We start from the raw sequence: 14,852 nt of genomic DNA on the forward strand, positions 1-14,852 counted from the left end.
ATACACACACATATATATATATATATATATATATATATATATATATATATATATATATATATATATATATATATATATATATATATATATATATATATATTTCACAAGAGTAGTTTGTTTTAGTATTTTTTGATGGAAATAAGCCACTTTTTTAAGCCATTGAGCAGATTGTTAGCAAGTGCAAGTCCCACTTCATTAGCTGCTGTCTCAACATCTTGAGTCAACTTGCCCAATACAGAGACTACTCAGGTGTACGGAACACAGGTGAATCTAACGTGGGATAATGGAAGAATAAGCCCAGGCAAAATTAAGTACTCGGCAAGAAATCTTTTAAGATTTACAGTGATATAAAACTTGTATGAATTAACGAAGCAGAATGACACAATTGTTGGGATTTGATCATAGATTTAATGCAGTAGATTTAAGTACCTGAATTTAGAAATTATTTTGTGCAAATGCTATTGTATTTTTATTTTTAATATAACAAATATTATCTATAATCAACACGGTGATAAAAATGATGTTTGATAATTATCTTAGTGGATGATTTTGCACAGAAAATGGAATCTAGGGAAGAGAAAGATGTCTCCAACTGTTTAAAAATGTATGCCTTTTAATATACAAAATGTGCTGTACTCTGGAGGGAAATATAGATGAAGAGTAAAGATATCATTAACATATCTAAACACAGGAAATATAATATGAAACACTGGTGTGTGAGCAAGAACATACATCCATTCAATGGGCGCAGAACTGAACAGTAAGCATTTTTAAATATTCAGATGTGAGCAAACCTAGACCCCCTCCTGAAACATTTTTTGGTTCCAAAGATGTGAGTCTCTTGATAACATTTTCACAGCATCAGAATTCTGCCATTGATGATGTTAATTAAAAGTTGCTGCCGTTTGCATCTCGCATCAGATTCCACCCCCCACTCACCTCGTTCTAGGTACTGAACTATGTACTATGTACTTGATGTATTCAAGAGAGAGTTAGATTTAGCTCTTGGGGCTAACGGAATCAGGGGATGTGGGGAGAAAGCAGGAACGGGGTACTGATTCTGGATGATCAGCCATGATCACATTGAATAGCCGTGCTGGCTCGAAGGGCCGAATGGCCTACTCCTGCACCTATTTTCAATGTTTCTACGTTCCTACGTTTCTATGTTTCTACCTTGCATCACTCTCCCCTCCTCCCTCTCCCCTTCACAAGATACGAGATACAAAGAATTGATTAGCCAGGTATGGTAGAACATATGCCTTCCTTGACTGTGCAGCAAACCAGCCTGGACTCACACGGTGTTTGGTTAAAACACCAGCCCTGCCAGGCCTCGCTATTGACTGCAATATTCAGTTAACCTCTTAGTATTTCCATGATGCACCATTGGTAGAGAATTCTGATCAGATTATAGTTCAATTTAGGGAAGCATCAATCCAGGCCTGGAATGAATCAAGAGTGATGTCAGTTCACTTATCCTGCTAATGTTATGGAATGGACCAATTACTTTTGTTTTTGATCCACTTTCTTGCACCAACTTTCTTCAAAGACCTGTTTTTAGAATGACACAGATGGGTGGTGTAATTTTTCTAAGTGCATTTAAGCACACAAACTCGATTTGCCAGGATGTCTTTCCACTTTTTCTTTCCCTTCAACTTTCAGTGTTCACGCTCACACTGTAAGCGTTTTGGAGCCCGGATATATTTGTGATTGCTTTAATCCCACGTTGCATGGCCTGGGAAAGGTTGCACGCTATTTACACGGGGGTTCCTCAACTGCACCAGGTCAGAGCTCAATAGTCGTAGCCTAGAAACACAAGTCCCAAGCTGAATGATAACCATGATGGTGATAGTTTATTGTCACTTGGACCTCGCTAGGTGCAGTGAAATCCTTTGTTTTCGCACACAAAGCAGACTAAAGAGTCGTCGCAGAGGTGCCGACAAAGTTACATAAAGTTCTCAATAGACAATAGACAATAGGTGCAGGAGTAGGCCATTCGGCCCTTCAAGCCAGCACCGCCATTCAATGTGATCATGGCTGATCATTCTCAATCAGTACCCCGTTCCTGCCTTCTCCCCATACTCCCTGACTCCGTTATCCTTAAGAGCTCCATCTAGCTCTCTCTTGAAAGCATCCAGAGAATTGGCCTCCACTGCCTTCTGAGGCAGAGAATTCCACAGATTCACAACTCCCTGACTGAAAAAGTTTTTCCTCATCTCCGTTCTAAATGGCCTACCCCTTATTCTTAAACTGTGGCCCCTGGTTCTGGACTCCCCCAACATTGGGAACATGTTTCCTGCCTCTAACGTGTCCAACCACTTAATAATCTTATATGTTTCGTTAAGATCCCCTCTCATCCTTCTAAATTCCAGTGTATACAAGCTTAGTCGCTCCAGTCTTTCAACATACGACAGTCCCGCCATTCCGGGAATTAACCTAGTAAACCAACGCTGCACGCCCTCAATAGCAAGAATATCCTTCCTCAAATTTGGAGACCAAAACTGCACACAGTACTCCAGGTGTGGTCTCACTAGGGCCCTGTACAACTGCAGAAGGACCTCTTTGCTCCTGTACTCAACTCCTCTTGTTATGAAGGCCAACATTCCATTGGCTTTCTTCACTGCCTGCTGTACCTGCATGTTTCCTTTCGGTGACTGATGCACTAGGACACCCAGATCTCGTTGTATGTCCCCTTTTCCTAACTTGACACCATTCAGATAATAATCTGCCTTCCTATTCTTATCACCAAAGTGGATAACCTCACACTTATTCACATTAAACTGCATCTGCCATACATCCGCCCACTCATACAACCTGTCCAAGTCACCCTGCAACCTCATAGCATCTTCCTCACAGTTCACACTACCACCCAGCTTTGTATCATCTGCAAATTTGCTAATGGTACTTTTGATCCCTTCATCCAAGTCATTAGTGTATATTGTAAATAGCTGCGGTCCCAGCACCGAGCCTTGCGGTACCCCACTAGTCACTGCCTGCCATTCTGAAAGGGACACATTTATCCCCACTCTTTGCTTTCTGTCTGTCAACCAATTTTCTATCCATGTAGTACTCATCCCCTCATCCCCTCTTCATCCCCCCCCCACCCCCACTGGGTCCCTCTTCTTTCTCGGCGGCCCCCCACGTCAGGTCCCCCATGGTTGCTTTGCTATCTTGTCCCCCAATATTGGGAGCAGTAAGTCTGTTGGTGGTGTTAATAATTTTCAAACATCTTGAGAAATACTTTGCGTTTTGGAATCCTCATGAAGAGCTTTTCTTCCAAGGGGAGTCGTAGTGTTGAGGCTCATCACGGGGCCAGGACATCGATCAAAGTGAATCTGAACACAACAGATTCTAGTTTAATTTAGTTTAGTTTAGTTTAGAGATGCAGTGTGGAAGCAGGCCATTCAGCCCACCGAGTCCACACCCACCAGCGATCCCCGCACATTAACACAAGCCTACACACACACAGGGGACAATTTACACTTAAACCAAATATACAAACCCAAGCCAATTAACCTACAACCCTGTACGTCTTTGGAGTGTGGGAGGAAACCGAAGATCTCGGAGAAAGCCCACGCAGGTCATGAAAAAAAGCTTTCGTGGCGTGCTAACCAGCCAACAGAAGGACAATACATGATTTTCAATCGAGCCGTTCACAGTGTAAAGATACATGATAAGGGAATAACATTTAGTGCAGATAAAGCCAGCAAAGGCCGATCAAGGATAGTCTGAGGTATTTATTCACAAAATGCTGGAGTAACTCAGCAGGCCAGGCAGCATCTCAGGAGAGAAGGAATGGGCGACGTTTCAGAAGAAGGGTCTCGACCCGAAACGTCGCCCATTCCTTCTCTCCTGAGATGCTGCCTGGCCTGCTGAGTTACTCCAGCATTTTGTGAATAAATACCTTCGATTTGTACCAGCATCTGCAGTTATTTTCTTACACTAAGGATAGTCTGAGGGTCACCAATGAGGTAGATAGTAGTTCAGCTCTGCTCTCTGGTTGTGGTAGGATGATTCATTTGCCTGATAACAGCCGGGAAGAAACTGTCCCTGAATCTGGAGGTGTGCGTTTTCACACTTCTGTACCTCTTGCCCGATGGGAGAGGGGGAGAAGAGGGAGTGACCGGGGTGTGACTGGTCCTCCATTATACTGATGGCCACATTAAGGCAATATTCCCTTATCATGTATCTGTCAATGGCTCGATTGTAATCTTGTATTGTCTTTCCGCTGACTGGTTAGCACGCAACAAAAGCTTTTCACTGTACCTCGGTACACGTGACAATAAACTAATCTGAACTGAACTAAATTAATCACAGCCCTGGCTCAGCAAAACAAACTACAGTGGACTTTGTATAGATTGCACCGTGCATATCACAATGCACTGCCAGGGTCTGGTTAGCCGGTACAACTGATCAGTGGTAGTATCATTGTTTACTGTCTATTTATTGGTTGTGTCCTCGCATTTACATCCCTGTATAGCTGCAGCAAGTATGAATGGTTCAGAGTCGGAGAGATCCACCTGCTTAGTCACCCCCACTTTGTTCAGCGTCGAGTAATGTTCACCCACCCTGGACCAGTTCCCAATTGGAAAGCTCCCTCGATTGGCCATCCTGAGGGGAGTGAGATGGAGATTTCTCAACCTGAAACGTCACCTATCCATGTTCCCCAGAGATGCTGCCTGACCCGCTGAGTTACTCCAGCACTCTGTGAAACGTCACCTATCCATGTTCTCCAGAAATACTGCCCGTCCCACTGAGTTACTCCAGCACTCTGTGAAACGTCACCTATCTATGTTCCCCAGAGATGCTGCCTGACCCGCTGAGTTACTCCAGCACTGTGAAACGTCACCTATCCCTGTTCCCCAGAGATGCTGCCTGACCCGCTGAGTTACTCCAGCACTCTGTGAAACGTCACCTATCCATGTTCCCCAGCGATGCTGCCCGTCCCACATTTTGTGTCTATCTTCGGCATAAACCAGCATCTGCAGTTCCTTCCGACACATTCAGATTTCAATACAATAGACAATAGACAATAGACAATAGACAATAGACAATAGGTGCAGGAGTAGGCCATTCAGCCCTTCGAGCCAGCACCGCCATTCAATGCGATCATGGCTGATCACTCTCAATCAGTACCCCGTTCCTGCCTTCTCCCCATACCCCCTCACTCCGCTATCCTTAAGAGGTCTATCCAGCTCTCTCTTGAAAGCATCCAACGAACTGGCCTCCACTGCCTTCTGAGGCAGAGAATTCCACACCTTCACCACCCTCTGACTGAAAAAGTTCTTCCTCATCTCCGTTCTAAATGGCCTACCCCTTATTCTCAAACTGTGGCCCCTTGTTCTGGACTCCCCCAACATTGGGAACATGTTATCTGCCTCTAATGTGTCCAATCCCCTAATTATCTTATATGTTTCAATAAGATCCCCCCTCATCCTTCTAAATTCCAGTGTATACAAGCCCAATCGCTCCAGCCTTTCAACATACGACAGTCCCGCCATTCCGGGAATTAACCTAGTGAACCTACGCTGCACGCCCTCCATAGCAAGAATATCCTTCCTCAAATTTGGAGACCAAAACTGCACACAGTACTCCAGGTGCGGTCTCACCAGTGCCCGGTACAACTGTAGAAGGACCTCTTTGCTCCTATACTCAACTCCTCTTGTTACGAAGGCCAACATTCCATTGGCTTTCTTCACTGCCTGCTGAACCTGCATGCTTCCTTTCATTGACTGATGCACTAGGACACCCAGATCTCGTTGAACTCCCCCTCCTCCTAACTTGACACCATTCAGATAATAATCTGCCTTTCTATTCTTACTTCCAAAGTGAATAACCTCACACTTATCTACATTAAACTGCATCTGCCATGTATCCGCCCACTCACACAACCTGTCCAAGTCACCCTGCAGCCTTATTGCATCTTCCTCACAATTCACACTACCCCCCAACTTAGTATCATCTGCAAATTTGCTAATGGTACTTTTAATCCCTTCGTCTAAGTCATTAATGTATATCGTAAATAGCTGGGGTCCCAGCACCGAACCTTGCGGTACCCCACTGGTCACTGCCTGCCATTCCGAAAGGGACCCATTTATCCCCACTCTTTGCTTTCTGTCTGTCAACCAATTTTCTATCCATGTCAGTACCCTACCCCCAATTTCAGTCTTGTTCCCCAACATTTTGAAACATCCTTCAATTTAAAATTGTTTATATCTATTCTGTAATCGTCTGTGGAGATTGTATTGAGCATCTTCACGTTTAGGTATATGAATGCCAATAACGATAATCAAATGATTCCATTAATAGAAGCATTGAGCTGGCATTGATCTCTAATGTAAACATGTACATGCAGGCATTCTGTGCATAAGCATAAACAGCTCTTTCCTTGACTTATGTCATTTAAGAGTCCTTTTGATGAACACATCAATAATTCACGTCACTCACAAGGTGGTGAGTCAAACAAGTCCCCTTTGCCTCGGCTTATTTAAAGATGAGGTTGAGTTAACTGGGATTACATTTGATCTCTGTTTGCTTTGTTGTTACCACCCAGCTAACAATGGGCTATTCTACACCTTCCATGACCTGCATCCCCCTTTGTCCCATTTTCACGCCTCACACTTCCTTATCTCTGTGACTTCCTCTCCCCTGACTCTCAGTCTGAAGAAGGGTCTCGACCCGAGACGTCACCCGTTTCCTTCTCTCAGGAGATGCTGCCCGTCCCCGCTGAGTTACTCCAGCATGTTGCGCGTCTAACTGAGAGACGGCATGGCTACAAGGGCCAGAGTCCAAAGGGAATTCGGACGGTCTAAGTTACACTCTCAGAATGATTTGTGCGGAATTGTCAACTTGCAGAGAGACGGCCCAGGAGGGAGCTGGATGTCACATCTCTGAAGGCAGGGATACCAGGAGTACTTTACTCAACAAACTGAGGCGCTGGTCTGAAAACATTAGATTTTGCACTCAGCCTTGACATTTGTGTGTGTTCACAGTCCGCTCTCAGAGTGGAGAGGCACTAATCTCTCAGAGCTGTCTCATTGTTCTAAGCACAGCTGTTTGTAAAATGCAAATAGTTATGCTTTCACTGTTGTTTTCCTAAATAGGATGTGACAAAGTGAAAAAGCTGCATAAAACTACAGTTCAGTGTGTGCAGGGACTGGGTGAGCTTACTCCTCTCACAGCATCAAAGAAACAGGCGTGTATCTATAATTAATGCTTAGCTTTAAGCTTCTGCCGATCTACTGCGGCTTTTTTAGACAACATAGGCAGACATGGCACAGTCTGTCAATCACTTGGGCATGTTCAAATTGTGGACCATTAGTGAGAGAGACAGCAGCGTTTCTTTAATGATGCTTTTATTGTGGTGTGGTGGCAGTGAAATGGAGAAGAATTGACTTGATCAATGCATTAGTCTAATCACCGGGTCCCTGCTCTTAATTTCTTTTGTCGGTAATTTCCATACTGAAGTAGCATTCCGGATACTTGCGAAGCTGCATTTGGAGCTGTGCGCGATGTGTGTTGTGCACGATGTGTGTTGTGCACGATGTGTGTTGTGCACAGTGTGTGTTGTGTGTGTTGTGTGCAGTGTGTGTTGTGCGTGATGTGTGTTGTGTGTGATGTGTGTTGTGTGCAGTGTGTGTTGTGTGTGTGTTGTGTGTGCAGTATGTGTTGTGTGTGTGTTGTGTGTGATGTGTGTTGTGTGCGGTGTGTGTGTTGTGTGCGGTGTGTGTTGTGCGTGATGTGTGTTGTGTGTGATGTGTGTTGTGTGCAGTGTGTGTTGTGTGTGTGTTGTGTGTGCAGTATGTGTTGTGTGTGTGTGTGTGCGGTGTGTGTTGTGTGTGCGGTGTGTGTTGTGTGTGTTGTGTGCGTGATGTGTGTTGTGTGTGTTGTGCGTGATGTGTGTTGTGTGCGGTGTGTGTCGTGTCTAGCAATGTGTGTCATGTCTAGCAGGCATGGTTTGGATGCTCGCTCTGTAGAAGACCAGAATGTCAGAGATAGTCAGGCCTCATCCTTATCTCTCAAGCTCCTCTGACATCTCCCATTTTATGGGGACTTTGTGGTGATTAACCCTCTAAAACACGGCTCCCTTCCTAAAGGCTACTTAATGCGAGTAACACAGAGGTCGTGAGCTCATAATGAGCATTGAAAAGCAGAGTTCAAATTACCAAGAACAATGAAACCTGAGGAAAGGTTGCACCTTAACAGAAATTACTAATTCCCCCAGGCCACCTATATTTTTAACTACTGAGGAAATGTTCATGGTGCTTTAGAGTTTCCACCTTATCAAGTCTTTTCCATGCAAGCACCTTAGAAGGATGCAAGAGCAACTTCTGAGCAGGAGGTGTAGGGGACACACAACAGTGGGCATCGCCGGTTGACGACTGCGTCCATCATAGAGTGTAGGAAGGAACTGCAGATGCTGGTTTAAACCGAAGATAGACACAAAAAGCTGGAGTAACTCAGCGGGACAGGCGGCATCTCTGGAGAGAAGGAATGGCCGATGTTTCAGGTCGAGACCCTTCTTCAGACTAGTTCGGGAAAAAGGAAACGAGAGATATGGACAATGATGTCGAGAGATAAAGAACAATGAATGGGCAGCAATGTGTCCTGCCCTTGTGCACCGAGGTTGGTGGGACAGCAGACGGGCGGGACAACATGAGCGCTCAATGGAGAAGGGAAGACTGCAAAATGTTTTAAGTGTCAGAGGAACAGTGAGGCATTTATTCCCCTTGTCCTCACCAGAATCTGTGTCCACTGGGCTTCTCTGCTCCACTGGACTAATTGAGTATCTAAACAAACTAATTAATCATAGGAATCCGTAAAAGACGGACAGGTCTGGTGAGGTGATGTTCATCAAAACCCCCAATTTGTTTTTTTTAATCCCTGCAGCGGTTTATTTGCTGAATATGCACATTTCTCCCTTGAAAATTCCTAGCTGTGGCCAAGGTTAACTGTATACAGGCTCATTCAGTATTTATGATTTTGCATAACAGAGAAGTTTTTCAGAGTCGGAGAATCGGGGTGCATTAATCAAAAATAATGAATAAAATGATCCGTCTGACAATTCTTGTGGCCGCTTAGGTTTCAGGAGAATAACGAACTAACTTTATTAATCAACAGTTCCTGATTAATTGTTACAAAGTGTCATCCATAAATTTCCCTTCATTTTAATAATACTTGCTGAACACTAACAATATCCCCTGTGATTTCAGATTTATTGAGACCTTGGCACTATGAGGAGTGGTGGCACACAAAGCTACAAAGCCTTTGACGTTCTCGTGAACAGCTCCAAAAAATAGAGATATATATACTGTATAAATATCTATATCTATATATATATATGTATAAAGCCGGGTGCTTCTGTGAGGAGGAGAGGCACACAAATTCACCCTTAGCTTTGCAGGTAGTGAATGGTGGTACAAAGTGCCCCAGTTACCTGTCTTCAGACCTGCTCTGTGTGAATGATCAGCCACATTGGTACAGCAAACCATTAAACCTGACAGTTTCACTTTTCTCTCCTAATTACTTGTTCCTGCCTATTTGGCATTTTCTTAGAAAAATTTGTTGAATGATGACCAGCATTAAAATGGAGGCTCTTAAGAATTTATATGCTGTGCTTAATTTATCATGCACTTTCCTTATCTGTGGCTGGATTTATTTCTAAATGTCTCAGACACATGACAGCCTAGTCATTTTCTTAAGGGCACAGCATGTATTTGTTACAAATTCAAAAACGCAACAGTATTTAATCAAAGAGGTAAGGTTTGTTTCCATGTGAATTGTGTTTGTTTACCTCAACTACAGGCCTGACATAAGGCAATTAGTACTGATTGTTTAACCCAGCTGCCTAGCTGAGGAGTGTATGCTGAGTGGAGCTTCCTGGTAATCTTAGTACCAAAAGCATCTTGGTTTCATCTTGCTCTTTGCAATGCCTCACATCTTCTAATTGCTCCTCCCCCTCCCCTTTTGTGTCTCTCTTATGGGTTAATGTGCCATATTTGGATGGAGGAAGGGCTTCTTGGCAATGGTAGAATGGGATTCTATTGCCATTTCGCCTTTAGCCTTGGTCGCACTAGCAATGCTGGCGATGTGGAAGTAGGAACATGCAAAGCAGATGTCAGCTGTGGAGACAACAGTGCCTGGGCTGGAAACCTTCAATTGCAGCTAGTTGACCACAGTCAGGGCTTGTAAATATCAACCTTTGGAGACCCAGTTAAAGTGAGATGTCAAGTGTCTGCAGTTACAAAATATGACAGTACTCCCAGCTAAATATAGCTGCACACCCATCAATAAATTATTTTAAGGAGATTTTTTTTTCATCTCTAAGTATGTTTTTCTAGTTTGTGAGGAATGACCCTGTATGAAGACTGGTGCACAATGTCACAGCAACACAGTGCTAATGGTGTTGACATCAACTTGATGAAACCCCTTTAATGTTTTGTGTTTTTTTTCCCATTTAGGTAAAGTATACACTGCGTGATGAGTTTCAGGAGCTGCTGCGGGGCCTTAATACATAACGCCGGTAAAAGCCCATAAAGTGCACAGTGCATCTAGAGAGACCTGCTGCCCGATCCAGGTACATCGCCATTGTTGGCTGAGAGCTATCATCAAAGATAAAGCGACAAATGTCTTGCAATTTCTCATCAGCAACGCAGTGAAATGTAGTGCTCACAGCGTCCCTCTGTATGTCAAAGCCGATTTGTATTGTTGTAGGGCTGAAGAGGGGAATTGCATCATTTCCTTATAAATTCAAGGCTGTTTAGATTGTTTTCATTCAGCTGAAAGGTTTCTTCAATCTTCTGTTTTCTTGTTATGACTAGGTTGAAGTGAATATCATTTAGAAGTCATACCAAATAATTCCTGCCGCGCAGGGTGCTGGCTATGTAACAACTGTTTGATTTGCCCCCGAATATTCGCAGCGGTGAATGTGTGCACTACCCTGTTTGACTTTAGTCCCTTGTCACCTGCACCGAGGTACAGTGGAAAGCTTTTTCTTGCGTGCTAACCAGTCAGGGGAAAGACAAGACATGATTACAATTGAGCTGCCACACTGTACAGATACATGATAAGGGAATAACGTGAGTAACGTTTACTGCAAGATAAAGACCAGAGATTTCAGATCAATGATAGTCCGAGGGTCTCCAAAGTTCAGGATTGCTCTCTAGTTGTTGGTCGGATGTTCATAAGTGTTAGGAGCAGAATTAGGCCATTCGGCCCATCAAGTCTACTCTATCATTCAATAATGGCTGCTCGATCTCTCTGTCCTAACCCCATTCTCACAGGAGTTTTGTGGTGAGTCTTCTGTGCCGCATGCATCTGCCTAAGTCTCTCTTGGGTCACGGCACATCGTTGCAAGGTAAGGGAGGTGTTCCTTAGTGGAGCAATGGGAATGTTATCCAGATACTGGAGACCAAGCTTCCAACAACTGGCAGTGTGCCCGTGAACCATTCCCAATGTGGTGTGGTTTGAGGCTCTTCACAATCATGGCCAATGCTTTTAGAAACATAGAAACATAAAAACATAGAAAGTAGGTGCAGGAGTAGGCCATTCGGCCCTTTGAGCCAGCACCGCCATTCAATATGATCATGGCTGATCATCCAGAATCAGTACTCCGTTCCTGCTTTCTCCCCATATCCCTTGATTCCATTAGCCCGAAGAGCTAAATTTAACTCTCTCTTGAAAACATCCAGTGAATTGGCCTCCACTGCCTTCTGTGGCAGAGAATTCCACAGATTCACAACTCTCTGGGTAAAAAAGTTTTTCCTCATCTCAGTCCTAAATGGCCTACCCCTTATTCCTAAACTGTGACTCCTGATTGTGGACTCCCCCAACATGGGGAACATTGCTGCTGCCATCAGCTGGGTGTCAGTAGACAGCCAGTGCATTGGCATTGGTTCAGTCTTGTCTGCTTTTCTGGTAAATCAGATCTCACTTGAGTATATGATGTGGTGCAAAAGAGAAAACAGAGTACAGGACATAGTGTCACAGCTACAGCACAAATTTAAAAAAAGTGCAGGGGCCACAACGAGATAGATTGGAAGATCAGACATTAGTCGCTAACACATGAAAGGTCTAATCAAGAATCTGACAACAGCAGGGAAGAAACTTGCTGAATCTGGTGGTACATGTTTTCAAGCTTGTGTACCTTCTGCCCAATTGGAGTGGGGGAGAGGGGCGATTGACGGGGATGTCAGTGGGCCTTGGTTATGTTTGTTGCTGGGGGGAGGGGGGAGAGGGGAGGGGGGGAGGAGAGGGTGCTGCACCAATGCAGGAGAGGTTTGGGCCCAACGGGTCCACTTGGTCTAGTATGATAATAAAACACTCTTGATTCTTGACTCTTGAGGGGAGGCGGAGGAGATTGTCCATTTCCTCTCTCTCCCTCATACCAACTTTTCACAACAACTCAAAGAAGACATAACCATGCAGGGTAAGACCTGACTGGTCTTCATGTGTGAGTATTAGGAACATCCTGGGGGTTCTGATGATGACAAGAACTGGAATTATACAACAACAGTTGTATAACAGATGCTACAAAACAGTTAGAAAGGATTAATGTTGTTAATCAGGCCAGATTGTGCCAGTCTGAAGAAGGGCCCCGACCTGAAATGTCACCTATCCATGTTCTCCAGAGATGCTGCCTGACCCGCTGAGTTACTCCAGCACTCTGTGAAACGTCACCTACCCATGTTCTCCAGAGATGCTGCCTGACCCGCTGAGTTACTCCAGCACTCTGTGAAACGTCACCTACCAATGTTCTCCAGAGATGCTGCCTGACCCGCTGAGTTACTCCAGCACTCTGTGAAACGTCACCTATCCATGCTCCCCGGAGATGCTGCCTGACCCGCTGAGTTACTCCAGCACTGTGTGAAACGTCACCCATCCATGTTCTCCAGAAATGCTGCCTGACCCGCTGAGTTACTCCAGCACTCTGTGAAACGTCACCCACCCATGTTCTCCAGAAATGCTGCCTGACCCGCTGAGTTACTCCAGCACTCTGTGAAACGTCACGTTGCGGGATCCCCCACACAATCCTCGCATCTCCCTGATATCTCCCTTGTACCCTGTGACACATGATACCTGCCCGACACTTCATGCCCCATCAGCTGCTCTACATCCACTGGGATCACTTTGTGCTGCCATCACCTGCTTGCCTTTCCAATTTACTTACCCACTTTCAAAAGCAACTGAGTATGAAAACATCAAAAATCATCAACTTCGGTCTGCTCAGTAACTTTTGGCATGTGCAGGTGACAAAGCAGTAAATCTGTTTGTGCTTTTACACACCACAGTACGTATGTTTACAATAAATGCTTGTCACAGACCGTTCAGTATCCTTTCTAAACAGTGATCACCATGTTTCCGGCACTCTAGGTAATGTTTTGACACCTAGACGTTAAAGATATTAATTAAAATCTCTGTATAAACCGGAACCTTTAATTCGTGGAAGACAACTGAATACTTGTAGACATCACATCAGTCTTAATGCAAGTAAACTCTTGTGCTCGATTTGTTGTGCTACAAACGATTATAATCAGCTCTCATCATTTGAGTTTCGTCACAGTGGTTGGAATTCCTGCTGTAAATCACTCTGTTTAGTGAATGTTTTGTTTTCTCCACTGATCCATTGTGTCTGCAGGATCCTAGCCAACACATGTGATTGTTGAGATCTCCACACAGTTACACCCCTGCTCTGCACAGGAGATAACCAGGGGGAGGCAAGCGATGGGTTGCTTTTGGATTAGAGGATAAGGAACGTTCCATCACAGTGTTCACCTTACAGTAACTGAATCAATGCATAGATACATAGATACATAGACACTAGGTGCAGGAGTAGGCCATTCGGCCCTTCGCGCCAGCACTGCCATTCAATGTGATCATGACTAATCATCCACAATCAGTACCCCGTTCCTGCCTTCTCCCCATACCCCTAGATTCCACTAGCCCAAAGAGCTCTATCCAACTCTCTCTTTTGAATGCATCCAGTGAATCGGCCTCCACTGCCTTCTGAAGCTGAGAATTACACAAATTCATAACTCTCTATGTGAAAAGGTTTTTCCTTATCTCAGTTCTTAATGGCCCACGCCTTATTCTTAAACTGTGGCCCCTGGTTCTGGACTCCCCCAACATCAGGAAGATGTTTCCTGCATCTAGCGTGTCCAATCCCTTAATAATTTTATGTTTCTATAAGAGCCCCTCTCATCCTTCTAAATTCCAGTGAATACAAGCCCAGTCGCTCCATTCTTTCATCATATGACAGTCCCGCCATCCCAGGAATTAACGTTGTTGCACTCCCTCAATAGCAAGAATGTCCTTCCTCAAATTAGGAGACCAAACCGCACACAATACTCCAGGTGCGGTCTCACCAAGGCCCTGTACAACTGCAGAAGGACCTCTTTGCTCCTATGCTCAACTCTTCTCGCAATGAAGGCCAACATGCCATTAGCTTTCTTCACTGCCTGTTGTACCTGCATGTTTACTTTCAGTGACTGATGTACAAGCTCACCCAGGTCTCGTTGTACTTCCTTTTTTCCCAACCTGACGCCATTCAGATAATAATCTGCCTTCCCGCTCTTGCCTCCAAAGTGGATAACCTCACATTTATTTCACAATGGGAACCAAATCCCTCAGAGGAGAAATACTTACACATTTGATCATGAGTGGATTGTTCAGCCATCTCTGGAACGAGTAAAGGTGAACAGCGACGTCCAACTTGACTCCATTGTCTGCACCCCTGTGAGTATTTCTTGTAAACACAACATGGCGGTGGGTACCTGGAGTTCCATCCACAGCACTGCCACATAACACATGCACCTTCTATGTGTTAGACAATAGACAATAGACAATAGGTGCAGGAG

General features: G+C 44.5%; 1 protein-coding gene across 2 annotated transcripts in view; it reads left to right on the forward strand.

Moving 5' to 3' along the window:
* Positions 1–14,852, forward strand: part of LOC144594228 (uncharacterized) — a 142,640-nt gene that overhangs the window by 84,067 nt on the left and 43,721 nt on the right. For both annotated transcript variants that reach the window (XM_078400455.1, XM_078400456.1), the window contains exon 4: positions 10,458–10,573. In XM_078400455.1, the coding sequence (XP_078256581.1) occupies positions 10,458–10,461 (4 nt within the window). In that variant the 3' untranslated portion in view covers positions 10,462–10,573. The remainder of the gene's footprint in view (positions 1–10,457; positions 10,574–14,852) is intronic.

This window comes from Rhinoraja longicauda, chromosome 6 (genome assembly GCF_053455715.1).
Source record: "Rhinoraja longicauda isolate Sanriku21f chromosome 6, sRhiLon1.1, whole genome shotgun sequence".
Taxonomy (NCBI): domain Eukaryota; kingdom Metazoa; phylum Chordata; class Chondrichthyes; order Rajiformes; family Arhynchobatidae; genus Rhinoraja; species Rhinoraja longicauda.